Source organism: Hemiscyllium ocellatum, chromosome 11 (genome assembly GCF_020745735.1).
Source record: "Hemiscyllium ocellatum isolate sHemOce1 chromosome 11, sHemOce1.pat.X.cur, whole genome shotgun sequence".
Taxonomy (NCBI): domain Eukaryota; kingdom Metazoa; phylum Chordata; class Chondrichthyes; order Orectolobiformes; family Hemiscylliidae; genus Hemiscyllium; species Hemiscyllium ocellatum.
This window is the reverse complement of record NC_083411.1, coordinates 31,479,603-31,507,167: the sequence shown is the minus strand read 5'-3', so window position 1 is coordinate 31,507,167 and position 27,565 is coordinate 31,479,603. Positions and strand designations below refer to the sequence as shown.

Here is a 27,565-nt window from a genome sequence, read left to right as displayed (position 1 = left end):
CCCCTTCCTGGACCTCCCCATCTCCATTAATGATGACCGACTTGCCACTGACATTTTTTTTACAAACCCACCGACTCTCACAGCTACCTGGATTACACCTCTTCCCACCCTATCTCTTGAAAAGATGCTATCCCATATTCCCAATTGTTCCACCTCCGCCGCATCTGCTCCCAGGAGGACCAGTTCCACCATAGAACACACCAGATGGCCTCCTTCTTTAGAGACCACAATTTCCCTTCCCACGTGGTTAAAGATGCCCTCCGATGCATCTCGTCCACATCCCGCACCTCCCCCGCCCTCAGACCCCACCCCTCCAACCGTAACAAGGACAGAACGTCCCTGGTGCTCACCTTCCACCCTACAAACCTTTGCGTAAACCAAATCATCCGCCGACATTTCCGCCACCTCCAAAAAGACCCCACCACCAGGGATATATTTCCCTCCCCACCCCTTTCCGCCTTCCGCAAAGACCGTTCCCTCTGTGACTACCTGGTCAGGTCCACGTCCCCCTACAACCCACCCTCCCATCCTGGCACTTTCCCCTGCCACTGCAGCAAGTGTAAAACCTGTGCCCACACCTCCTCCCTCACCTCTATCCAAGGTCCTAAAGGAGTCTTCCACATCCAAGAAAGTTTTACCTGCACATCCACTAATATCATTTATTGTATCCGTTGCTCCCGATGCGGTCTCCTCTACACTGGGGAGACTGGGCACCTCCTAGCAGAGTGCTTGAGGGAACATCTCCGAGACACCCGCACCAATCTACCACACCGCCCCATGGCCCAACATTTCAACTCCCCCCTCCCACTCTGTCGAGGACATGGAGGTCCTGGGCCTCCTTCACCACTGCTCCCTCACCACCAGACACCTGGAGGAAGAACGCTTCATCTTCTGCCTCGGAACACTTCAATCCCAGGTCATCAATGTGGACTTCAACAGCTTCCTCATTTCCCCTTCCCCCACCTCACCCGAGTTCCAAACTTCCAGCTCAGCACTGTCCCCATGACTTGTCCGGACTTGGCCGACCTGCCTAGCTCCTTTTCCACCTATCCACTCCACCCTCTCCTCCCTGACCTATCACCTTCATCCCCTCCCCCACTCACCCGTTGTACTCTATGCTACTTTCTCCCCACCCCCACCCTCCCCTAGCTTATCTCTCCACGCTTCAGGCTCACTGCTTTTATTCCTGATGAAGGGCTTTTGCCCGAAATGTCGATTTCGCTGCTCGTTGGATGCTGCCTGAACTGCTGTGCTCTTCCAGCACCACTAATCCAGAATCTGTTTTTATCTTGTACCTAACGACTTCCCAAGCTAGAGTTATCGAGATGCATAGCATGAAAACAGACCCTTTGTTCCAACTTGACCATGCTGGCCAGATCTCCTAAATTAATCTAGTCCCATTTGCCGGCTTTTAGCTCCTTATCCCTCTAATCCCTTCCTATTCATAACTGATCCAGATACCTTTAAAATGTTGTAATTATATCAGCTTCCACCACTTGCTCCAGACATGCACCCACACTCTGTGTACCAAAAGGCCACATAGAAACTTATGGAGGCATCAAGAAGGCAATGAAAACTGTTTTACTAGCAAAAAATGCCTAATTTCAATGTTTTGTAACCCAATACTCATCTTCACTGGGTGATGAAAACCCAAAAACTGAGAAACTGTGATACAAAAGTTGGAAAAATGCTTGGACTATTAAGTAGTTGTTTAACCGAGATATCAGCACATCAGAAGAATCAGCATGTCAGAGAAACATTATACATGCTGAAGCCATTCAGTAGCCTCAGAGCCATTATTGTGGAATTTGGGAAGTATTCCAGGCAGATTAGCATAAAATGAGTAGCCATTCAGCATCCCCAATTGCACGAAACTACACTGAAATTCCTGAGTCCTCACATGTTGTTATTTACCATACAACGTATTACCTCAAAAATTAAATGGCAAGCTAGCACCAGATCTGACAAGTCAGATCAAAGCGAAAGCAGAGGAAAGTCTGCTCACATTCTGTCCAGTACATTGGGGCAGTGCTATTAATAAAGATTGTTGATATAATCCAGATTTTGCTTTTATTATAGCTGTTAATGCTGTTGATATAATGCTGCAGGATAATTAAAATCTTTCTTCAGCTGTCATCTCATCCGAAGGAAAGGCAAGTTTGTTCTTACCATTGCATCACTACTGCTTTTACATATTCTATTCATCTAAAAAAAAAGAATCTATGAACTCTGAGCTGTTCTACTAAACTTCAAACACTACACTGAGGGTGTGTGAAAACAGCACTGTCAAAGCTAGATGTTCAGAGCTGGCGCTCTCTTGTAAAACCATCTTATTTACAAAGTGAACTGTTTCTTAGAATCAGCCACTCAGTGTGACAGGAATTCCAAACTGTAAACTACATTACTGATTGTACTTAACCTTAGCAGATGTCTGAGAAAGGTAACAATTCGGCAGCATTAAATAAAATTGACCCAAATTTTGCTTTCATCAAAGTGAGATCATTGTATCTTCCCAACAGATTAACAGCTGGATACCTCATTACACAAAACAATTATTGCTTTATATAAGAAAATTACACTACAGATGGCAGCGACAATTGAAAACATCTAAGAAATGCACTTACTCGAAAAAATTCTTTGGTAGAACCTGAATCCAATGTTCCATAGGCAATTTCTGTTTGTTTTGCAAGATCCTCTGCACTTTCTATTGGAGAAACCATTCTCTCCACTGTGAGAAAAGCAGCAAGGTTGGCAGTGTATGATGAGATTATAATCAAAGTGAAGAACCACCAGACGCCTCCAACAATTCGTCCAGAGAGGGATCTAAACATAAAATGAAAGGTCTGTGGTTTAATTATGGTCATATTCATTTTAGAAGGCAAAGTAATTGAGATTGAATTTAATGTATGTAACCATTTATTTATGGCAATTAGAGCAATAAAAACAAAAAATCTTTAGACTCACTTGGAAGTTAATGAATCTCTTAATACATTTATGCAACTTCATTGAGCCTGTTCAAAGTTCACATTTCTTAATGTTGGCAGTAAATATACTATTCTTAAGATATTACTACTGTCTCTTTTCATTGCAGCAAATGATAACATGGGGTTGAAGGGATATTGCAAAGAACCTGACTGAAATTCAACTCAACTGTTGGAAATAAAGGGAGGAACATAACATTGAAGATGTAGTCAAACCTTTACACAGTGAACATCACAGCATGGCAACACTCTAATTTGGAGACATAAATTAACGTATGACTATACAACCAATTTATTTTTCTTCACTAAATACTGAGAAATATTGACAGTCTGGTAAAACTATTGAACAATAGAAAACTGTGAGATGGGACCACAAAGATCAACAACACAGAAAAGGGCCCTTAGACCAATTGTGTCGGCTCCAATCAAAAACAACCACCTAATTATTCTAATTCCATTTTCCAGCATTTGGCCTAAACCCTTGTATGCCTTGACATTGCAAATGCACATCTAAATAATTACAGAATCATTGTGTCACACAGCATGGAAACAGACCTTTCAGTCCATGCCGACCATAATCTCAAACTAAACTAATTCCAGCTGCCTGCACTTGGCCCATATCCTTCCAAACATTTCTCATTCACATTTCTTAAATTTCATGAGGGCTTCTGCTTTTTGCATTCTTGCAGGCAGTGAGTTTCAGATTCCCATCACCCCTTCTGTCCCTTACCTTAAATCTATGTCCCGGTTCCTTTCATTAACTGGAAATGTTTCTTTATGTCTACACTATCTATGCCTCTCATAATTTCATGCCTCTCAGTCTTCTCTAAGGAAAATAACCCCAGTCAGTCTGATCTCTCTTCATGACTGAAACTTTCCGGTCGAGGCAACTCTCGTCTGCACCCTCTCCAGTGTAATCACATCCCTACTAATACATGGATTCTGGAACCGCACATAATACTCCAGCTGTACCCTAACCAATATTTTACACAGTTCAAGCATAGCCTCCCTGTTCTTAAACTCTATGCCTCAGCTGGTAAAGGTAAGTATATCATTTGCTTTCTTATGGTTTATTTTAATTACATATTCCAATAATCAATGCATTTTGCAAAATGTTCAAATGAAAATTATTTCTGTCACCTGTTGTGCAGGACTCGAGGGAAAACTGAAGAGTACTTATTGAATAACATTTTGGAAAAGTAACAGGCTGGCTGAATAATCAATTTCCGAATGTTAAAGAAAGTTTGCTCCCCATTTATTCGCAGTTAGCAAACAAAAATGTTGACAGGAGCTGAGTTTCAATTCAGAGTGCAGATATTCAATTTAATGTATATGCTTAATAAAAATGAAATGCAAAAGAAAATACTGATGAATGTAAATTTGAAGGTTAGAAAGGATTATTGATTAGTTTCTAGTCAAGTGTTTAGCATTTCAGGGTCAAATAAAGGGTTAAGCTGGGAATTACAATAAAAAAGGGCTAAAGAAGAATACAGCTGAACTCTGAAAAGAATGTTATGCAGAAGAAAATAATAATAAGAACGGGTAGAGTAAATATTCGTATCCTGTTAGTTTAGGATTGGTAACTAATTGTTTGTGGAAGAAGGTCTATCAAGTCTGAAGATCCTTATAGCTGAGAAATGGGAAATAAAACCAAAGTGCTGGAGAAACCCAGCAGGTCTGGCATCTGTAGAAAGAGAAATAGAGTTTTGAGTTTGATCAGGCACTTTTTCACATCTGAAGATAAAAAGAATTGAAGACAGTTTCCACCCTTGTTTGGCTGCGAGGAATATGCTCAGAGCTCCATAGTCATAGAGTCATATCATGTACACTTTGCTTGCATTTTTGATTGGGGAAATCTACTCTGGATATCACATCAATGTGGGCATTCGTGCACTCAGTAAATGGTTGCCTGAAGTCAGTAGAGCAGGCAGACGATGACATAAATCAACATATAATTCTGACTTGGCACCACTTTGGAGCTCTGCACTCCAGCTAACAGTATTTCTGATCCTGGCACAGTGAACAGGTTTTCAGCAGCAATGAGGAACTCCAATCAGTACTGGTTAAAGGGGCCTTCATCTAATTAATGATTGGTAGTTGCTGATGTCTTCTAGCTGTTTCTTTGATTCTCCAAGTTTGTGGTTTTCCATTGTCCTTTCAGGTTTTAGCACTCTACAGATAGTGGTGTAAAAGTGCTGAAGCAACCTCTGCTAACAACAATGTTTCTGCATAAACTAATTGGTTCCTGGTATGAGTCCATTAAATATATTTTCTTTGGAGTATAACATGGCTCAGAGAACGAACAGATGGTCCACAGAGCAGTTGGAAGCAGACAGAGAAGTGAAGTGAAGGCGTTTCAGTAAGAGATAGGGGGCGCCAGACAACAAAGGCTGAATTTACTTTAGCAAAAAAGGAATATATGACTTTTTCTCTTCAGCTGGGATATCCTTACTGAAATCTGCTGCATGTTATAGCCATAGGTCCAACTTCAGAGCTGGGCATAGTCCACATATTTCAATGACTGTGAAGGCTAAAGTGGCAATGTAGCTCTGTGTATCTGGCTCCTTTGAGACTGGAGCTGGAAAGATTAGCAACATCTCATCGTGTGCTATCCAGTGTTTATCTGAGAGGTCACCAAGACTCTACTCAATGAGAACTAACCGTACATCATTCAGGATGTAGTAGGCAAAATGAGCAAGTAACTTTATTAGCAATAGAGATTTCCCCATGGGCTAGGATGCTATCAATTGCACATTGATTTGAGACCATGAACAATTCTGTTCTACACTGGAATTGAAAGAGATTCCATTCCCTCAAAGTCTAGGTAGTGTGTGAACAATGCATCAAGCAGGTCAACATCTGGTACCTTGGCAGCAGTCGTCATGCCTTCCTCTGCCAGATTCCACTGTACCAGCTATATTTGAGCAACCACAGCAAATAAAAAGTGACTGCTGGGTGACAAAGCTATCCACAGCCCACAAGGCCGATAGCTCCAGCATGCCAACTATACACACATGCAGCATGTGTATCTTAAAAACCGGGCAGCCATACAAAGTTTAATAGTGTAGACCACTAATATGTTGAAATAATATGTCCACTGCCTGGATCTCTCCGAAAGATCCCTGGAATATTTGCAAAATTGATCATGGTCTGATGCATGTAGCACAAAGCTCACCATTGTGAGAGGGCAGATCTTGTCATCAACTGCATGGATATAGCTGAAGAGAAGGAATGTGAGCGAGAGAGGGAGAAAAAGATAGAAGAGGAAAGGAGGCAAACTGACACTTCCTTCCAGATACTGTATTCATGATGAACTTACCCAAGAATTGATTGAGACCAGTAATTGTAAGCTCAATTCCCCATTCACCAAAAGTCCAAGATATTGCCTTTCCTCTGTAACCCCAGCATCAGAGTCTACTTGATACAAAGCAAAAGCAGAAAATGACAACAGATTGAATATTCTGAGCCAAGTTTACACGTCAAACCACTTTATACTGCATGCAAAAGTCAACTAATCACCACAGTTCAACTCTCTTCATGCTTGTCTTCTGGTGTATTTTTGCTTGACCTAGTGATTCCAGGGAGGGCTATCCAGCATGGCCAGGGGAAGGCTGCACTGTTCACGGCAGGGAGACTGCTGATTGCTTTGGAGGATGACTCTGAGCACTCTGGGGTCTGGAGAGGTTGGTTGCATTCTCTACAATGTCAGCAACAGAAGCAGCTGTTTGGGCTCCCAGGCAACAGCAAGAAAAGTAGCAGAGCTGGTTGGAAGATCATGTTTTTCATATCACTTATAATAACAGTGCCTGGGCTATTTCCATTTTTATTCTTTTATGGGTTGTGAGCTTTATTGGCATGGCCAGCATTTCTCACTCATCCCTAACTGTACTTGATAAGGTGGTGAATAGTTGCTTTTTTTTGAGGAGCAGCAGTCCACATGGGATAAGTACACCAACAGCCCCATTAAGGAATGGATTCCAGGGATTTTGACCGAGCATCGGTGAAAGAATGGCAATATAGTTTCAAATCAGGATGGTCTGCCCTTTGGAGAAAAACTTATTGGTGGTGGTGATGCTGTGCATACACTGCCCTTGTTATTGCAGCTGGTAAAGTATGCAGGTTTAGAAGGTGGATACGATACACCATGTGTTGGTAGTGGAGGAGGAAATTAATGTTGAAGGTCATGATTTGGAGGTGCCGGAGTTGGACCGGAGTGTACAAAGTTTAAAAAAAATCACACAACGCCAGGTTACAGTACAACAGGTGGAGTATTCACAACCACCTGATGATGGAGCAGCGCTCCAAAAGCTAGTGCTTTCAAAAAATCTGTTGTACTATAACCTGGTGTTGTGTGATATTTAATGTTGAAGGTGGTAGATAAGGTGCTAAACAATGCTTCTCATTCATGTTTGATGTGAGAGCTTTGAGTGTAGTTGGAGCTACACTCATCCAGGTAAGTGGAGAGCATTCAGTCACACTTGTGGATGGTTGACAGGTTTTGGGGAATCATGGGGTGAATTCCTCACTGCAGAATTCCCAGTGTCTGGCATGCCCTTGGAGCCACAGTGGCTGGTCTAATTTAATGGTCACCTTCAGGATATCGATATACATCAGCAGTAGTATTCTCTTGCTGTTCATCCTCCTGGTAGAGGTCAGCCAGTTTGCATTCCATGGAATCTCTGCTATGTCCCTGGGGTGGCACCTCAAGTGAAGGACAGTTGAGACACTCCACAAACTCCAAAGTAATCATCAACAATGATGGCTTCAGCTTGTGCTGCAATAATGATCACCAAATACTACATCATGACTGGGTTCAGTGTTCACATTGAGTTAATCACGTTGGAAAACATGGGTTTCATGTTCTTTACAAAGCCACATGCACTGGACTCCTGTGTACCAGAGTACCCAAGTGACCTTACTAACCAGTAAGCTGGTTCCTGTGAATGTACAAATTAGGGGCATAGGTAACCTATTCAGCCCTTCAAGCCTACTTCATTCATTCAATAAGATTGTGGCTGATCTGTTTGTGCTCCAATTTCCATGTACCCATTTACCCCGAATGATACTTGATTCTCTGTTTAACTAGTATACACCTCTGCCTTAAAGTGTTCAATGACCTCACCTCCACCTCCTCCTGGGACAGAGAGTTCCAAAGTTGTGTCTTGAGTGAAAAGCATATTCTTCATCTTTGACCACATAACAAAAAAGTGTCCTTACTTCTGGACTCACCCACAAGGGTAAGCAGATCCAACTTTAATGCTATCCTCTAAACTATGCACTTGTTACCCATCCCAAATTTAAATAAAAATCTTTCATGGGATGTGAGCATTGCCCACCCTAATCACCCTTGAAATTGGTGGTTTGCTATGCTATTTCAGATGATAGCTCAGAATGATATTCATAGTGATAGTTGATCCCTTGTCCATGGAAGAGACCTGCAGATGACTCATGCAATGACATTATCATTACACCATCAGCTTCCCATAATTGTGTTGAACTGCCTTCTTCAACTACTGTAGTCTACGTTGTGTAGGTGCACCCGCAATTCTGTTAGGAAGGTAGTTCTAGCATTTTCCTGCAGTGACAGTGAAGGTATGATGATTTGGTTTATGACAGGATGGTGTATAGTTTACATGGGACTGTGTTCCTATACATCTGCTATCTTTGTCCTGGATGGTAGAGACTGTGGATTTCAAAGGTGCTATTGGAAGAGCCTTAGTGAACTATATCAATTGTTAATATCTGAGCTGATGGCTGCATGAGTGAAATTGAGTGACAGCGCATTTTCATCATTGCTTTCTTCATGCTGTTCCTCTGCACTCTGCACATCTTGAATATCTGAAAAGCTACTAGAGAAAATGTATGTTGTGGTGCTGAGCATTTCTGACAAAGGGCTTATTCCTGAAACATCGACTCTCCTGCTCCATGGATGCTGCCTAACCTGCTGTGCTTTTCCAGCGCCACACTTTTCGGCGCTGAGATGTGAGACAGCTTGAGGTAGCAGGTAAGCAAGTTAGGGATTGGGAAGGGTGAAGAGGCACAAGATCCATGGTTACACCATTTGCAGCTTATGGATCAGAAGAATGTGGGATGAGGAATAAATGGGAACTTAGAAGGTGAGATTAACTATGAGGATACCATCACTCTGATGGATTCAGCCCCACCTCTGGCCATGGGCTCTGTCTCACCAAATAATATCCTCATAAAAGCTGTCTCTGCAAAGGGTGTTAGGACATGCGTGTGCATATAATCTTGCCCCTGGCTTTTCTCCTATTCAGCTCCTGCTGCCTTTAGTTACGCTCACTTTGATTTACATGAAAGATGATTTACATTGGGCCAAATGGTCTGTTTCTACACTGTAGAGAATCTAATCTAATCAAGAGGGAAGTGTGTTAGTTGTTACATCTCCATATAACCAGGCAGCAAAAGATAGAATGGGGAGCTTAATCTTCATACAACTGCAAGCGTTTGTTTACAGAGATATTATGCACCTTTAATCCAACAATCATAGTTGCAGTCTGTTCCTATACACACATGCAAGTGAATCTCTAAATAGTGCTCACCACCCGAATAGAATAAAAAATCCAAGTCATGTAAAATTAACATGAGTGAATATCATGAAATTTGTTTGGGTGATATTGAGTAGCTGGCAGTGTGTGTGCAAGCTGTAAGACATGCAACAGCTTTGAGTAATATGAAGAGTGTACAAATCTCAGACAAGAAAAATGGGCGGCACGGTGGCACAGTGGTTAGCACTGCTGCCTCACAGCGCCTGAGACCCGGGTTCAATTCCCGACTCAGGCGACTGACTGTGTGGAGTTTGCACATTCTCCCCGTGTCTGTGTGGGTTTCCTCCGGGTGCTCCGCTTTCCACCCACAGTCCAAAGATGTGCGGGTCAGGTAAACTGGCCATGCTAAATTGCCTGTAGTGTTAGGTAGGGGTATGGGTGGGTTGCGCTTCGGCGGGTCGGTGTGGACTTGTTGGGCCGAAGGGCCTGTTTCCACACTGTAAGTCTAATCTAAAACTGATTGGTGACATTCTTAGTACAGGTGATGGGGCAGTAATAAATTGAACAGTGAGTGGACACTTATGCAACTGTTAGGAACTTATATTGGAAGCCTCATTTGTCAATCATGACCATTTGTGAGATTATTGAGTTTCATGCAGCACTGCATTTGGATTCTTTGGGTTCGTACTAATTATAGGCGTAAGTGGATACTGCAGATTCTGGAGATTAGTCAAGATGAGGGTGGTGCTGAAAAAGCACAGCAGGTCAGGCAGCATCTGAGGAGCAGGGAAACCAACGTTTCGGGCAAAGGCCCTTCATCATCTTGTACTAATTATAGCTGAGTGTATGTCTGGAAGGTCTCCTGCAGATACAAGATGTCTTTCTACCTTACTAACTCTCCCCTCCACAATCACTTTTCCAGCATTTGGAAACTTTGATCTCATTCTTTTCCATGTTCTCCTATCCATCAATTTCTCCCAGGTCAGGATGCTTCCTCTGATGAGAAATATTCAAGAACTCTGTTTACATCAACTTTTGTAGAGGAATTCCAAAGACTCAAATCTTTCTGTGAGAATTTTTAAAAATGTAAACTCCTTATTTTGAAGCAGTGACCACTTGTTCCAGAGTTTTTGAATATTTTTAAGGCAGAGGTACAAAGATTCTTAATAAGAAAGCAAGTGCAAGGTAATCAAGGGGAGGTTGAGTAATTTAATCAGTCAGGATCATATTGAATGACAGAGCAGGCAAAGGGGTCAAATGGCTGACCCTGTTCCTAATTCATATGTTTGCATGTCCTTGTGTCAGTGTCATTGGTTTCAGGCACAATGAACATCTCCTTTAAGAAACAGATGTTGGTTTTAAGCACCACAAGCTAGCATTTTGTGGTAATATCCACACACAACATCAATTCTTTTTGTTTTGCGTCCAGCCAAATAAATTTTTGGCTAGTGCTAGCTGGTTGCTGAAAAGTTGAAATGAACGTGCTGCACAATGTTGCAAATTTTTCTATCTATTCTTTTGTACTTGAAAGCTTCTCTTTGCAATTGTTGAGGATAGGGATGCTCTTGCAGATTCCTCCTCCATTTAGTTGTTTAATTGACCACCATCATTTATAAAATGATGAGGCACAATACAGCTTTAAACTTCTCTATTGCTTGCAGGATCACTTCAACGTCTATAGTGGTTATATTATTGCACTAGTAATCCAGAAGCCTGGAACAATGATCTAGCAACATGAACTGCTTTGGTATTTAACAGGGATGTAATCCTGTGTAGTAGCTTCAATAGACTGGTTACACATCCTTAGGCATATCTGATGATATTTCTGGTATGACTGTCTACACTCCTCATTGAACTGGGTTTAATCTCCTGACTTGATAACAGTAGAGTGAGGAACACCTCGGGCCACAAAGTTACAGATTGTGGTGTTGTTCTTTTGAGACTTACTGGATCCTGTAAACTCCCACTTTTGAGTATACTGGTGATAATGAGGTCAAGTATTTTTTCTTCTTGTATTGAATCTCTTGCATCTGCAGAAGTCTCTCCAGCTTTGCTCTTCAGGATCTTCAGTAGCTCAGTCAGTTGTGGTGCTAACTAGCCATCCTAGAGCATTGAACATAGAAAAATACAGCGCAGTACAGGCCCTTTGGCCCTCGATGTTGCGCCAACCCAAGTCTACCTAACCTACATTAGCCCACTATCCTCCATATGCCTATCCAATGCCCGTTTAAATGCCCATAAAAAAGGAGAGTCCACCACTGCTACTGACAGGGCATTCCGTGAACTCACGACTCGCTGAGTAAAGAATCTACCCCTAACATCTGTCCTATACCTACCTCCCCTTAATTTAAAGCTATGCCCCCTTATAATAGCTGACTCCATACGTGGAACTAGGTTATCATTGTCAACCCTATCTAAACCCCTAATCATCTTGTACACCTCTATCAAGTCACCCCTAACCTTCTTTTCTCCAATGAAAACAGCCCCAAATGCCTCAGCCTTTTCTCATATGATCTTCCTACCATACCAGGCAACATCCTGGTAAACCTCCTCTGCACCCGTTCCAGTGCCTCCACATCCTTCCTATAGTATGGCGACCAAAACTGCACACAATACTCCAGATGCGGCCGCACCAGAGTCTTATACAACTGCAACATGACCTCAGGACTCCAGAACTCAATTCCTCTACCAATAAAAGCCAGTACGCCATATGCCTTCTTCACAGCACTATTTACCTGGGGGGTAACTTTCAGAGATCTGTGTACATGGACACCAAGATCCCTCTGCTCATCCAAACTATCAAGTATCCGACCATTAGCCCAGTACTCCATCTCCTTGTTACTCTTACTAAAGTGAATCACTTCACACTTACCTACATTGAACTCCATTTGCCACCTTTCTGCCCAGCTCTGCAGCTTATCTATATCCCTCTGTAACCTGCCACATCCTTCCTCACCATCAACAACTCCACCGACTTTCGTATTATCCGCAAACTTGCTCACCCAACCTTCTAGCCCCTCCTCCAGGTCATTTATAAAAATGACAAACAGCAATGGTCCCAAAACAGATCCTTGTGGAACACCGCTAGTAACTGCACACCAAGATGAACATATACCATCAACTACTACCCTCTGTCTTCTTCCAGCCAGCCAATTCTTAATCCAAACCTCTAACGCACCCTCAATGCTATACATCTGTATTTTTTGCAGTAGCCTACCATGGGGAACCTTATCAAATGCCTTACTAAAATCCATATACACCACATCTACCGATTTACCCTCGTCCACCTCCTTAGTTACCTTCTCAAAGAATTCAATAAGTTTTGTGAGGCACGACCTGCCCTTCACAAAACCATGCTGACGATCCTTGATCACATTATTCCTATCCAGATGTTCATAAATCCTATCCCTTACAATTCTCTCTAAGACTTTGCCCACAACAGAAGTGAGACTCACCGGCCTATAGTTACTAGGGTTATCCCTACTCCTCTTCGTGAACAAGGGAACCACATTTGCTATCCTCCAGTCTTCTGTCACTATTCCTGTAGACAACGAGGACATAAAAATAAAGGCCAATGGCTCTGCAATCTCCTCCCTTGCTTCCCAGAGAATCCTAGGATAAATGCCATCAGGCCCAGGGGACTTATCTATTTTCACCCTTTCCAGAATTTCCAATACCTCTTCCCTACATACCTCAAAGCCATTCATTTTAATTAATTGTGACTCAATATTCACATCGGCAACAATGTCCTGTTCCTGAGTGAATACTGACGAAAAGTATTCATTCAGTGTCTCTCCAATCTCTTCAGCCTCCACGCACAACTTCCCATCACTATCCTTGACTGGACCTATTCCTACCCTAGTCATTCTTTTATTCCAGACATACCTGAAGAAAGCCTTTGGGGTTTCCCTAATGCTACCAACCAAGGACTTTTCATGTCCCTTCCTTGCTGCTCTTAGCTCTCTCTTTAGATCCTTCCTGGCTACCTTATGACTCACAATCGCCCCAATTGAATCTTCATGCCTCATCTTTACATAGGCTGCCCTCTTCCCTTTAACAAGGGATTCCAATTCCTTTTTAAACCATGGCTCCCTGACAGGTACATACTTATCAAGGACACTCACTGGCTGCTCCTTGAACAAGTTCCACATATCAATTGTGCCCTTCCCTTGAAGCCTACTTTTCCAAGCCATGCATCCTAAGTCATGCCTCACCGCATCATAATTTCCCCGCCCCAGCTATAACTCTTGCCCTGCAGTGCACACTTATCCCTCTCCATCACTAGAGTAAAAGTCACCGAATTGTGGTCACTGCCCCCAAAGAGCTCACCTACCTCCAATTCTAACACCTGGCCTGGTTCGTTACCCAGACCAAATCCAGTATGGCCTCACCTCTTGTTGGTCTGTCTACATATTGTATCAGGAACCTCCTGCACACATTGGACAAACACCAACCCATCTAACGCACTCGAGCTATAGCGTTCCCAGTCAATATCTGGAAAGTTAAATCCCCCATAACAACCACCCTATTACTTTCACTCTTCTCCTGAATCATCCTCGCAATCCTTTCTTCTACATCTCCAGGACTATTAGGAGGCCTGTAGAAAACTCCTAACAGGGTGACCTCACCTTTCCTATTTCTAACCTCAGTCAAAACTACCTAAGATGGAGAGTCTTCATCCATCGTCCTTTCCACCACTGTAATACTATCCTTGACAAGCAATGCCACACCTCCCCCTCTTTTACCCCCACCTCTGACCCTACTAAAACATTAAAATCCTGGAACCTGCAACAGCCACTCGTGTCCCTGTTCTACCCATGTCTCCATAATAACCACAACATTGAAATAAAAAGTGAGGTCTGCAGATGCTGGAGATCAGAGCTGAAAATGTGTTGCTGGTCAGGCAGCATCCAAGGAACAGGAAATTCAACATTTCGGGCAAAAGCCTTTCATCAGGAATGAGGAAAGTATGTCCAGCAGGCTAAGATAAAAGGTAGGGAGGAGGGACTTGGGGGAGGGGCGATGGAGATGTGATAGGTGGAAGGAGTTCAAGGTGAGGGTGATAGGCCGGAGTGGGGTGGGGGCGGAGAGTTCAGGAAGAGGATTGCAGGTTAGGAGGGCGGTGCTGAGTTCGAGGGAATCGACTGAGACAAGGTGGGGGGAGGGGAAATGAGGAAACTGGAGAAATCTGAGTTCATCCCTTGTGGTTGGCGGGTTCCCAGGCGGAAGATGAGGCGCTCTTCCTCCAACCGTCGTATTGTTATGTTCTGGCGATGGAAGATAACAACACGACGGTTGCAGGAAGAGCGTCTCATCTTCCGCCTGGGAACCCTCCAACCACAAGGGATGAACTCAGATTTCTCCAGTTTCCTCATTTCCCCTCCCCCCACCTTGTCTCAGTCGATTCCCTCGAACTCAGCACCGCCCTCCTAACCTGCAATTTTCTTCCTGACCTCTCCGCCCCCACCCCACTCCGGCCTATCACCCTCACCTTGAACTCCTTCCACCTATCACATCTCCATCGCCCCTCCCCCAAGTCCCTCCTCCCTACCTTTTATCTTAGCCTGCTGGACACACTATCCTCATTCCTGATGAAGGGCTTTTGCCCGAAACAACAAATTTCCTGTTCCTTGGATGCTGCCTGACCTGCTGCACTTTAACCAGCAACACGTTTTCAGCACAACATTGAAATCCCAGGTACCAACCCACGCTGCAAGTTCACCTACCTTATTTCATATACTTCTCGCATTGAAGTATACACACTTCAAGCCACCTTCCTGTTTACAGGCACCCTCCTTCGAGATTGATGCCATGTTCCTAACCTCCCTACACTCAAGATCCTGCACCCTAAAGCTACAGTCCAGACTCCCATGCCCCTGCAGAGTTAGTTTAACCCCCCCCCACCAAAGAGCACTAGCAAACCTCCCCCCAAGGATACTGGTGCCCCTGAGTTAAAGATCCCACCTTCCCCAGAAAGAACCCCAGTTATCCAGATACCGGAATTCTTCCCTCCTGCACCATCCCTGTAGCACGGATTTAACTGTTCTCTCTCTTTATTCCTCGACTCTCTATCATGTGGCATGGGTAACAAACCAAAGACAACAACTCTGTTTGTTCTGGTTCTGAGCTTCCAACCAACTCCCTGAAAACCTGCCTAACATCCTCATCCCTCTTCCTACCTACGTTGTTGGTGCCAATGTGGACCACGACTTCGGGCTGCTCCCCCTCCCCCTTAACGACCTGGAAAACACGATCAGAGACGTCACGTACCCTTGCACCTGGAAGGCAACATATCAATCTGAGTCTCTCTCGCCCCCGCAAAACCGCCTGTGTCCCGAACTAATGAGTCCCCAATAACTATTGCTCTGCTCTTCTCCACCCTTCCCTTCTGATCAACGGGGACAGGCTCCGTGCCAGAGGCCTGAATCCCACTGCTTACCCCTGGTAAGTCGTCCCCCCCACAAGTATCCAAAACGGTATACTTGTTCTTGAGGGGAACAACCGCATTTATCCTTGGTGATAAATGTTGTAGACCTCTATGCCCAGTCCTTCTTCCAAGTGCTAGAGAACTTGAAGAGGATGGTGGCTCAGTGGTTAGCACATGCTGCTTCACAGCACCAGGGACCTGGGTTCAATTCCCACCTCAGGCAACTATCTGTGTGGAGTTTGCACATTCTCCCTATGTCTGCTCTGGTTTCCTCCCACAATCCAAAGATTTGCAGGTTAGGTGATTGGGCCATGCTAAATTGCTTGTAGTGTTAGGTTTATTAGTTAGGGGAGTGGGTTACTCTTTGGAGAGTGGGCCGAAGGGCCTGTTTCCACACTCTAGGGAATCTAATCTAATCAGGACTTGACTCACCAGCTGCAATCAAGTAGCTTTCTTGCCTATGTTAGGTCTAATGCCATGATAATTCATGGGGTTCTGAGTTAATATTGATGATTCCCATGATTAGTTCCTCCTGGCAGCATGCCGCTGTGACCCTAATAGCTCCTGATCGTTATTCCAGCAAGGTGTTGGGGATATTGCCTGAATGGGCTGATCCAATGAGTATGATAATGTCACACTTTCCTTTGACCATTTTGTGGGGAAGCTCTGCCTACTTTTGTTTATGCTCCCAGCTGTTAAGTGAGTGCGAGTTGATGCAGCTGCATGTATCTTTGTACTATCTGGTCCATAGATTGATGTCAACTGGTCAGTCTGACTTTATTCTGATTAGGTAGAGGGTTTGACATAACTGAGGGGCTGGCTAGAACATTTCAAAGGTAAGAGATACATATATCATTGCTGTTCTGGTGTCACCTAACAGCCTTAGAGATGGATTTTTAATTACAATACATAGTTTCATGCTCATCAGTAGCAATAATAACTTTTTACTCCAGATTTATTTAATGATCTGAATTCAAATTCTCCAGTTCGTTGTTGCCAGATCTTCATTCCAAGCCTCTGCTTTACTAATTCAGTAAGATAGCCCTGTTACTATTATGTTCATCGATGCCCATAGGGAACAAACTTGGGATATTCAAGTCGAGCTGAATCTGTGGCTCAAAGAGATATGATTGAGTAATAGTATTTACTTCTAAACCACATTTGAATCTCAGATAGGTTAGCAATCCTTAGACTTTATCACATATTTTAGCTAGACTTAGGAAGTCTATATACTAACAAGCAAAGCAATAAAAGCTGGATTTCCATAAGATATATTTTATCATGAAACAAGCCTTTGCTCTGCCCTAACAATAATGAGACTCTTGATGGGAAGTGTTGCCTCACTGAACGAGCTAACTGAATATATTATGGCATTCAGATAATCTTCAAATGAAAGAATGTAGACATTATTGAGAAATAAACAGTAATGCTTGGATGATGACACTTTTGTCAATGCAATGAGCTAATTTTGCATTTAAAAAAATAACAGAACAATTGTGTAAAAATGTACGAGATGACTGAATAGATAAAAATAAAGTAAATGCATACCTTGAGAAAAATTTTCAATGCAAGCATGTGATGAAATGATAATGAGTTAGTTTATATATATTAAAAAAATGGTTAATAAACTGTTTTTCTTACTCTATAGCCCATGGGGGGACCTTTGATTCTTTTCTTGGTGTTTTGTTCTGGGCTTCAGCACAAGACACACACCCAAGGAAATAATCTCTCATCTAATTTTATAATTAGTTTTAAAATTAGTCTTAATTTACACAAAAAATTCTGTTTACTGCTAGTCTTAAACAAAGTGAAGTGTTATCCAAAATCTATAATAATATTAATCAACATTTCAATGAATCAATGTGAAAAGTATAGTTCAGAAAAGAGCAAACATTTATCATGAAACACCTTTGTTTTGGCTTCTTCTATGGATTCTAGAGTTTGTATATCAAAAAATCATAACTTTCTATTACATCCAGTTTTATGTGGATGCCAGAATACAGTGTATTCTGAAAACTTCTCTATGTATCTAAATTAGCTTTCGAGCATTGTTATTTCGAGGCATTTTAGTCACTGGCCTCTAAGGGTTCCTTCACCTTAAGCTCCCTAATCAAGTCTGTCTCATTACACATCAGCAAATCCAGATTGCTTGTGCCCTAGTGGGCTCTGCCACAAGCTGCTCCAAAAGAACCATCATGCAGACATTCTGTAAATTCCTTTTCTTGAGATCTGCTGTCAACCTGATTTTCCCAGTCTACCTGCACGTTGAAGTCCCCCATGATTATCGTAATCGTGTCTTTCTTACATGCCTTTTCTATCTCCAGATTTATTTTCTTCCCCACATCCTGACTACTGCTTGCTTCTTTTGTGGTTCCTCAATTGTACTCACACAGATTCTATGCCTTCTGACTCTGTATCAATTCTGGGTACCAATTTCATTTCTTACTAACAAGCAACACTGGCCCCTTTGCCTTTCCACCTGTCCTTTTCATAGGACATGTATCCTTGGATATTTAGTTCCCAGTCCCAACCCTCTTGCAACCATGTTTCTGTGATATCCACAGCATCATACCTGTTAATTTTAATCTGTGCTACAAGCTCACTTACCTTGTTTTGTACTCTGCGCGCATCTATGTACAACACCCTCAGTCCTGCATTGACTGCATTTCCCTTTTCATAGCTGTCCCCTTATCTGGATTTGCCAGGAATCTGGTCCCAGGATGGTTCATGTAGAGCCCATCCCATCGGAAAAAACTCCTTCTTTCCCCAATTCTGGTGCCCATGCTCCAAAAATTCAAACCTTTTCTCCCACACCAATGTTTAAGCCATGTATAACACAATATGCAATACAGCATAAAGTATATATACTTTATAAAAAGGAAACAAATTTAGTTGTTCCAGATTACTTACAGAATAATGAATTAAAATGAAGAATTTCAAAAGAATTGAGATGAAGAAAATATTAATATGTCCCCAAAAAACCCTTTTCACTGTTAAACTGCATTTATCTATCAACTGTCCCTAAAAAGCATCCACTTGCCTCTTGAAACAATTTATGACACCTCCTCCAGTGTCTTTCCCTGAAAATTTATACTACAATTTAATGCCTTATAGGTGGACATATTTGTTAACTTGTTTTTAACTTGCGTAATTTACTGCACTCAACTTATCATAATGTTCGCCTTTATATCTGCACTTGATATTGTTTTTCATCAGCTTCACAGTCTTTCCAAGTTAGACATGTTAACACCCAAAGATAACTCTTCCTTATTGGGAAATCAACTTACTCCTCATATCAAAAAGGCTAAGAATTCAACAACCTGGGCAGTCAAAAGCAAATATACCATCTATACACCAGCATACCACTCAGAAGGAAAATGAGATAAATCATAGATGTTGGTCAGGGATTTGTTAGAAGTTCCTTTATGTTGTGGCCATTGATTGGAGAACACTCAACAGAAATTCAGCCTTAATCTTTTAAAACTTCATTCTTTCACCTGATTTGTAACTACAAAACAAATAAGTTACTCCACTCAAGAAAACTGACTATTATGCTGTTTCAAGGAATTGATAAATGTGTGGGCAGACAGGTATCTCATTTTGATGGATGTGTCAGCAACTCCGTGAGCCACAGGCACTGATATCTGAATGGCTTCTTCAGTGCTATATGATCTTCGGGAGCTAGAGACAGGAGACCTGCAGCTTCAACCTTAATGACAGAGAATTAGCAATTAGCCAGCCACACAAACAAGTTGCCCATTGAAAGTGTATGTATTGTGAACAAGGTCTGGGACATACTTAACATGTTGATCTTGCATGAGGAATCCTTTGGAACCTCTTGGAGAGCATTAATTTTACAGTAATTAAAACTCCCACAAGCATTTAGTGTCAGGGATCAATTTGTTTAGGCATTTGGTGCAGCACGCCTCATTTATAATGCAGTAACTTTATGCATCTTGCCTGCTCCAATAAAAGATGGAAATGGTTACTAAGTTGGCATGTAGACTGGGTGCTAGAGAAGCCTTCAACAAATAAGGAGAATTATTATGAAAAAGTGGTAGCTCCTTGCCAGCCATTTGTGTACTTCTATGTCTGATGTAAGTAGCACAAAGTACTGGCTGTTAAAGGAATTTAAGGCTGCACCCATATATCCCTCCAGAATTAAAGGGAGTTCCTGGAAGCTTACTCAAGTCACTCTAACCAGTCCCAGGTGTTGCATACCACATCATCTGAGCCATCTCATGGAAGGAGGCAAAGGAACCTAACACTATGACCAGCTGTACTTTTACAGCACCACACGTTTTGACTCTGATCTCCAGCATCTGCAATCCTCACTATCTCCCATGAATCTAAGATTTTATTAATGGGCTTATCTGTTTTCAGAGTCCAATCATATTTTTGACAGGAGGCTTTCTGCTGTTCTTCAATGGCAATTAGATGGCCCATGAGAAGAAACCAAGACCACAGACAGAGGCCTTGTAAGTTCCTTTTTTCATATCTGTTGCTCAGTGTAACAGCCTGCTAGGAAATCTGATCAGATCATATTAATGGCCTGGAACACTTAACTCAGGTGTATTGGGTTAGTTTTATGGTCAATATATTTGAGTTATCCTGTACCTGTCTATCAGAGATTAGCCAGGAAAATTCACCCTTGCTACTTTGCATGACAACCTATGCCTTGGTTATGAGGTAATATTTGTTTGACACTCTGGAAAAGCTGTATGTGTGTCTCTATAAGGACATGCTGAGAGATATCAGGAAAGTGGACTTGAGGATTATCAGATCAGCCATGATCTCACTGAGTGGCAGAGCAGTCTCAATGGCCTGAATGATCTACATCTACTCCTGTGTCTTATGGTCTTGTATGCAAAATGGTTTGTTCAGGCATTTGGTGCAGCACGCCTCATTTATAATGCAGTAACTTTATGCATCTTGCCTGCTCCAATAAAAGATGGATGATTTAGTTGGATTATCGCAATGTATTGGCAGACACAACTTGAGTGCCAGGCATAAATAACATTTATCACCAACTTTCATTCATATAAAATTTGATCTATAGCCTTTGCAATGTTACATCAATGAGAAAAATTAGCAATATCTTAACAGGGGGTAATTTGACATTGAATAATAATGTAAAATAGGCAATATTGAGTTGGCTATTAATTCTCTAATTCTTTCCTGATTTTTTTTTTACTGAAGTTGCTGATATTACCACTTTCACAATATCACCCACATATAAATGACATTGCCATACCTGACCCTGCTGCCCCTGTATTCTGATATTATGTGAGATACTTGTCTGGTTCTTAAGAAAATGAAAATGCCCTACATATGACAAATTAACCTGATTCATTCGCCTTAGAATGTTATGTCTTTAGTTAGCTATGAATGATAGTTGTCTACACTATCTTCTTTTAGTTCATGGTAAAGGAAAAGTACACATACAACTGGAACAAAGTCTTTGCATCCCAGCTCCCTTCTATTGTTTAACAGGCTGATAGTAAATGGAGAGTACGATGGGTTGCCACTGCTCTTAGGCCCCTAGGACCAAACAGCACCAACCTCACCACCCCCCAACTCATTTGATTGGAGGCAGGATTCCTCCAAGGGTATGGAGTTCTCATGTCACCCATTTAAGACACCAAATATTAAATTGCTGCATGGTAATGTGCTGGACAGGGGAGATGATCTAAGATGTTTTCACCAAAAGAGCTGGAACCCTAGTGATACCTAAAATCCTGCTTTATGTTCAGAGCTCTTTGCTATCTGAAGAGCTTATGCTGTTTTGCAGGGTACATATTTTCACCAGTTAAGAGTTGATCCCTAAATTCAGTTAATTAAGACTCTTAAGGATCTGCACAATTTTCTCAAAATCTATTGGCACAGCATCGGGGAAGCTGATGGGTCATAAGAACCATTTCTTCATTCATAACATGTATTATCACTAAACCATCAATTGTATCGCAAAATCAATGTCCACACAAGCAAAAGCAAAGCACTGATTGGCATCACGATTTTGTTTCTGCCTAACTGACACAATGCATATTATTGTAATATGATGTGTGGCTTTCACTGGTCCATAAGAATAATTATGCTTTTAATTATTCTGTTATACCCTGTGCAGCTGTTGCTTCATGCATCATATTGAGCTGCTGCCACACTTGAGATAATACACACCAGGCTTGCTGATGGGACGGAGAGACATCATCTTTCGTTCAAGACCAACACTGTTGCCAATTTTTATACTAGCCAGTTATAGAAACCCTTCTTAAAATAAAATTAGGTCAAATAATGTTTTTGGTTTTCTGAGATGAAGACACATAAGGTGAGTCAATTCATCCTTTTCTACGAGCATTTCTGATCATGTTTCTCCCTCATTGTTCAGTGTAGATACTGTCCAAAAGACAATATCACTCCAGCAAAAGGCATATCTTAAAGCACATGATGTTGGACAATAGAACAATTCACGAAACATTTGGCAAATCAAATGAAAGCAACGATTGAAATAACAAATGCTAAATAGATATTCATCTGATTATAATGCACATTGTACCAATATCTGAATTTAGTTAAAGCACACTTATCAAAAGTCGTGTATAAATAATTTTCCACAAAACATCAGCAACTTGCAACCAGAGAAGAATATAAATTAGTTAGAGATGATCAGTTTGTTCGAATGGTTAATGTACAATAATAACTAATATCTTCAAAATAAGAAAACAAGTTATCATATAGATATAAACCAGATGTGCAACAATCCCTTAAAACACAGTTGATAACAGTTATTTGAAACATCCTATATGTAAAAACAAAACCTTAGTTGTTTTATAAAGTAATTCAGAAAAGTGATTGCATTTTTGAGCATTCTATTGATCCACTTGCTTCAAACTTACAAATTAGGGATTGAAAATACAATTGATAGCATTACTATTTAAAATGTATGAAGGGTGGAATAAAAAGAGATATGTGTTGTTTCAGAGGGAGTCTTATGTACAATGGGAAAGGAGGACTGTGGAAGATATGACATTGCTTGACATGAAGCTCATTTTTAGATCAATGCCTAACTTGTGATATCTAAATCATTTTTATTCAACCATATGTTTTCAAAAGACGATAATACTCACTTTGCAAAAATATGCAGCACCTTTCGTTTGACATGTCCCCAACAAATTACTCTGGAGTCTTCAAAATCAATTTGTTCAGTTAAAATAAAGACTCTTTGAGAAGACTGGTTCATTAAAAAAAAGCCTGTTGTAGTTTGGATTGAATCTGAGTGAGTTTCAATTAAAGCCTTTGCACTCAGAAGCCAAGAATGTGTACACAGTCACTTTAAAATAGAATTGTCCACAGCTGATTGACTCAAACGAGTGAGTTCTAAAGATGTTATCAGCACATGTAATGGTTTGGGATATCAGCTGTATCAAGAAAACATTCAAATTTTCAAAACCCCAACGCCTCACGCAGAACACTGTACCCTGTAACAGCTTAACCTCTGTGGAACAAGCATTATTAGTATGAAATATCTCAGGTGAGGTTTTAGATTTTTATTTGAGCAGTCAGAATTAAATTTTGAGATGGTTAATTCAATATTTTTGAATCAAAGGATGCATTCCATTGTCAGGTTAAGTTGTTGTGAGGGCTGGTGATTTTTCTGTTAGTAATATGTAAAAATATGCAAATACATTAGGACCAGAGAAGGAAGGCAAACCCTAACAGACAGAAAAGAGACAAAAATAATTAAATCGCAGTATCCCTTTTTGTAGGCTTACAAAGATCCATTTCAAGTCAACCACAAGTACAGAACGTCTGCTAAATGTGTTATTGAAAAATGTGAAAATGGATACATAAAGTGGCCAACTTGAACGTCACTATCTTTTGGCTTGCCTGAACAGAACCTATGAACAATTTTCGTTTGGATCAAGAAATGAGAAGCAAGTCCCTTGTGACAAACACATCTGTCAAATGACAGGCTTTGAGCTACCATGGTGTAAGTAGGCCTCACTACAAAGGCTTTGGACAAACCGAGGCCCCTGTCCAGCCAAGCACCCATTGCTAAGTCTAAGCACAAACACCTTGCACACTTGTGGAGAGCGACAAACAATGCTGCACCTTAGCAAATGAGGATGTTATCACTAGACTTTTGGGATATGCATTTGCGAAAGAAATAAATCATCTTTTAAGCCTATTTCTTGTATTCTGCCACATAATTTTATATCTGTGATGAATGGCTTAATGTATCCATACGGGGAATGATTTAAATTTTATCAAAGTGAGAGATGATATCATTTAAAAGCATATCTTCTTTGCTGTCAATAACAGGATCAAAAATAAAACTGTAACAATAAAGGCTAAAGGACTGCTTCCTCTTGTGTCCCACCAATTTGTTGTAAGTGCAAATCTGAAAAGACTTTCACTGCTGTATAAATGTGCCACTGTTCTTTATCTCAAAAGTGCCTTAAGTGAACGAGATTACAGTAGCAAACAATGCTAACCTAAGAATAGATTTTAAAGCTCTGGAATGTTATTAAGGAACAGATGAAAGCCATAAAATCATATTTCACTGAATTGTGATAATCTTCATATTTTCTTTTACTATTTGCCAGGAGACTCTCCACTTTCATTGTTTTGATGGTTCTCAATCTGGCATAGTATTATTATCTGGAATTATTTTAGAAAGTAACAAATGTTTAGAAAGTTTGGAACATATCAGAATGGTCCATACCACCAATAGTGGGAGAGACAGAGAGAGTCACTTTGCAAAATGGAAGATTATTGCTCTTATTGTTAAATTCTTGAAAACAGAAATGAAAATAATGACTGTACCAGATAAGACACAAAAATTCCTTTTTAGGGTTGATTTCAACGCTGTTCTTGCTTGTAAATGCCCAGCATAAAAGGGGAGAAACATAATGTAAGTACAGGGGCGGGGGCGTGATGGATGAGTGAAGGGTAATTGTGTCAGGTGGGTGAGGGTGCCAAGTAGGTGAATGTGCAGAAGGTAGGTGGGGGTTTTGTTCAGGAAGGGCACTGGGTGCGTTGGTGGGTAATAGGCAGAAGATTGTCTTCTGTTCAATGGGGTCCAACTGGATAAGGCTGTCAGTTTGGGTGATATCAGTGGGCTGCTTGAGTCAGCTTGTGGGGCTGTTGATGTTCTGAAGCAGTTCAGTCAGGTCACAGGGAGGCTGATGGTGGGTCAGGTCACATCTCATGAGGGGATTGGAGGGGTAGCAGATTATATTCTGGATGGAGAGGGGTGATACAATCAGGTAAAGTCAAGTGGAGCTGCCAGCTCTGGCTGGTTTAGGCCAGGGTGGGTTTTGGTTGGGATTGAAGGCAGATTTGGCATGTCTGCAGGGAATGGATCTGGGGTAGGTTCTGAATGTGGGGATTGTTTGCCGGATGTATGGTGGCAGTTTGAGGGGCAAGTCCTGGCACATAGTGTGTTGAATCAGCAAATCTATGGGAGTCAAAGATCAGGCAATACAGTTGAGGGTATGCTCAGCGGTTAATCAGAGGCCAGCTTAATAACTATTATAAAACTTAGTAACTATTAAGCTTAAGTGGGTTTCAATGTTACATATTCTTCTTATAAGACCTTTTTGGAAAATTCAAGGGAAAATAAAATTACCATCAGAGTTTCAATTTTCCTGGATAATTCCCTCAGAATCAGCAGCAGTTGGATTTTTGCACCATCTAAATGTGCATCTCTTGTCTTCACTGCTGTAACCATTGTTTGGCCATCAAGATATCTGGACCATGATTTCCTCCAGCGTTAATGGTTTCTCCCTGCCTCAAAGCTTTAGCTCATCTCTGGATCCTCACAAATAGAATATTTAATTTGGTTACCTCATTGGCCCGTGGTTCCAAATCTATATGTTAAAAGACGCTCTCTGGAAAGCTATAAAGAAACAAACTAAGATGTTCATGTACCTGCAATGTGCTATTACACTTCTTAAAAACATTTTCCTTTTATTCAAGAGGAGCAAGGCACATTATGGTAAAACATTTTGAATGGTGGCCAAGTGTCAAGGCAAAATACGTGGGATTTGTAGGTGGACTTGGATAGATGGGTTGATGGCAGCTTTATTGATGCTTGTGGAGTGCCTTCAATTCATCATGAACAATTCATTTTCAACTTTGCCTACATTTATATTGATGGGACAGTAACAGCAGCACCTTTACTGATTTTTTACCCCCAGTTTTCAACAAGGATAAGGCAGAGCTAGGGCAGGAAATATTCTACGGATAATAACACTTCTTGTGTCATATGTCTCATAAATATATTATTGGTGGAATACAACTGAACTTAGCCAAATCAATACATGAGTTTTTGCAAATTATCTTTAGGGGTCTTAGGCAAATTTCAAGACAACTTCACTATTATGGCAATGCAAACTACAGATAGTATTTAATGGAGATATCAGGTTTGTCCAGACTGCTGGACATTCAAGTAGAGCCCTGTATTGTTTCATTTGGGATAGGCTTGCAGAATTAAGTCTCAATCAGGCATCTAAGTGGACAGTGATAGGACCTCTCTAGGAAGAGGGACTCATGGGGTGGTGAATAAAAATATTGCCCCAATCTCTTTAGTATATTGCTCAGCAATAGCAACAGGAGTGATGGTAGGTTCTGCAAATGTTCCCACCCAAGGTTTATGTTTGTTGAGGGATCCAGGACAAAAGTGAATAATAGCATTAAGGGATTCTACATGGGGTTGAGGGAAGGCTCAAGGGCAGGTGTTGTCTCTCAGCATATTGCCCCTTCTCTGTGGCAAATAGATGCTTTTGAAAGAGGCACCCCCACAGATGCCCACAAAGCAACCCAGCAATTCTTTTGGTTTTCCCACTGGATGAATACCAGAGGTAGTGCAGTGACATTCTTAAATAGGAATTAATTACCACTTAATGGCCTCAATGAACCTTGGACTGGGAAGTTAGCCATGAATCTTCCAAGCTCTGACTTTATTAGGTTAGAGGTGAGAAGACAATGGATTTCCACTTGCCAAACTTCTGCCAAATCAAATGGCCACTGTCACAAAAGTGATACTCAAAATCCTACCTTCTCTGGGTCAATTTAGACTAAACTTTCATCTGTGTGCTGAGGCAGTTTCCATCTAGCTTTTGGAGGCTGTTTGACTTTACTCTACATTTCTGCGCCAACACCAATTTTCGCCAGCATTTTGATGCTTTCCGAATAACTAATCTGCAAAATACACACCTACATCAGCTGATGTCAGGTTCCCCATTTTAAATTGATGATGAAAATCAGAGTTCCTCTACATAATAATTTCGTCTGAGTCTGTAGCCCATTAAACACACATCATGTTTGCAAGTTTGTGAAGAAATGAGAAAGTCTATTAAAGAGTATGAAATGTTTTGAAAAATAAGTGTAAAGTATTTTCACAGTTCGAATGTCACAGTTAGACGGTGTAGTTGAATGTAGATGCATTTTTAATGCCATGATTTATCATTGGGATTTTTACTTTAAAGGCAAGTCAACTCTTACATTGACCAACCTTATGCATTTGTTCAAATATAATATGAGTTCTTTACAAATGTGAAAACCATTATAATGCAATGAAAATTGATATAAGATGTCCTCTCACCCTGTGTTACCATAATTCCCTCTGTGATTTTTATGGCTCTGGC

General features: G+C 41.3%; 1 protein-coding gene across 2 annotated transcripts in view; it reads right to left on the bottom strand.

Annotated features, from left to right (window-relative positions):
* Nucleotides 1-27,565, bottom strand: part of LOC132820158 (glutamate receptor 3-like) — a 335,515-nt gene that overhangs the window by 58,985 nt on the left and 248,965 nt on the right. For both annotated transcript variants that reach the window (XM_060832109.1, XM_060832108.1), the window contains exon 12: nucleotides 2,625-2,823. In XM_060832109.1, the coding sequence (XP_060688092.1) occupies nucleotides 2,625-2,823 (199 nt within the window). The remainder of the gene's footprint in view (nucleotides 1-2,624; nucleotides 2,824-27,565) is intronic.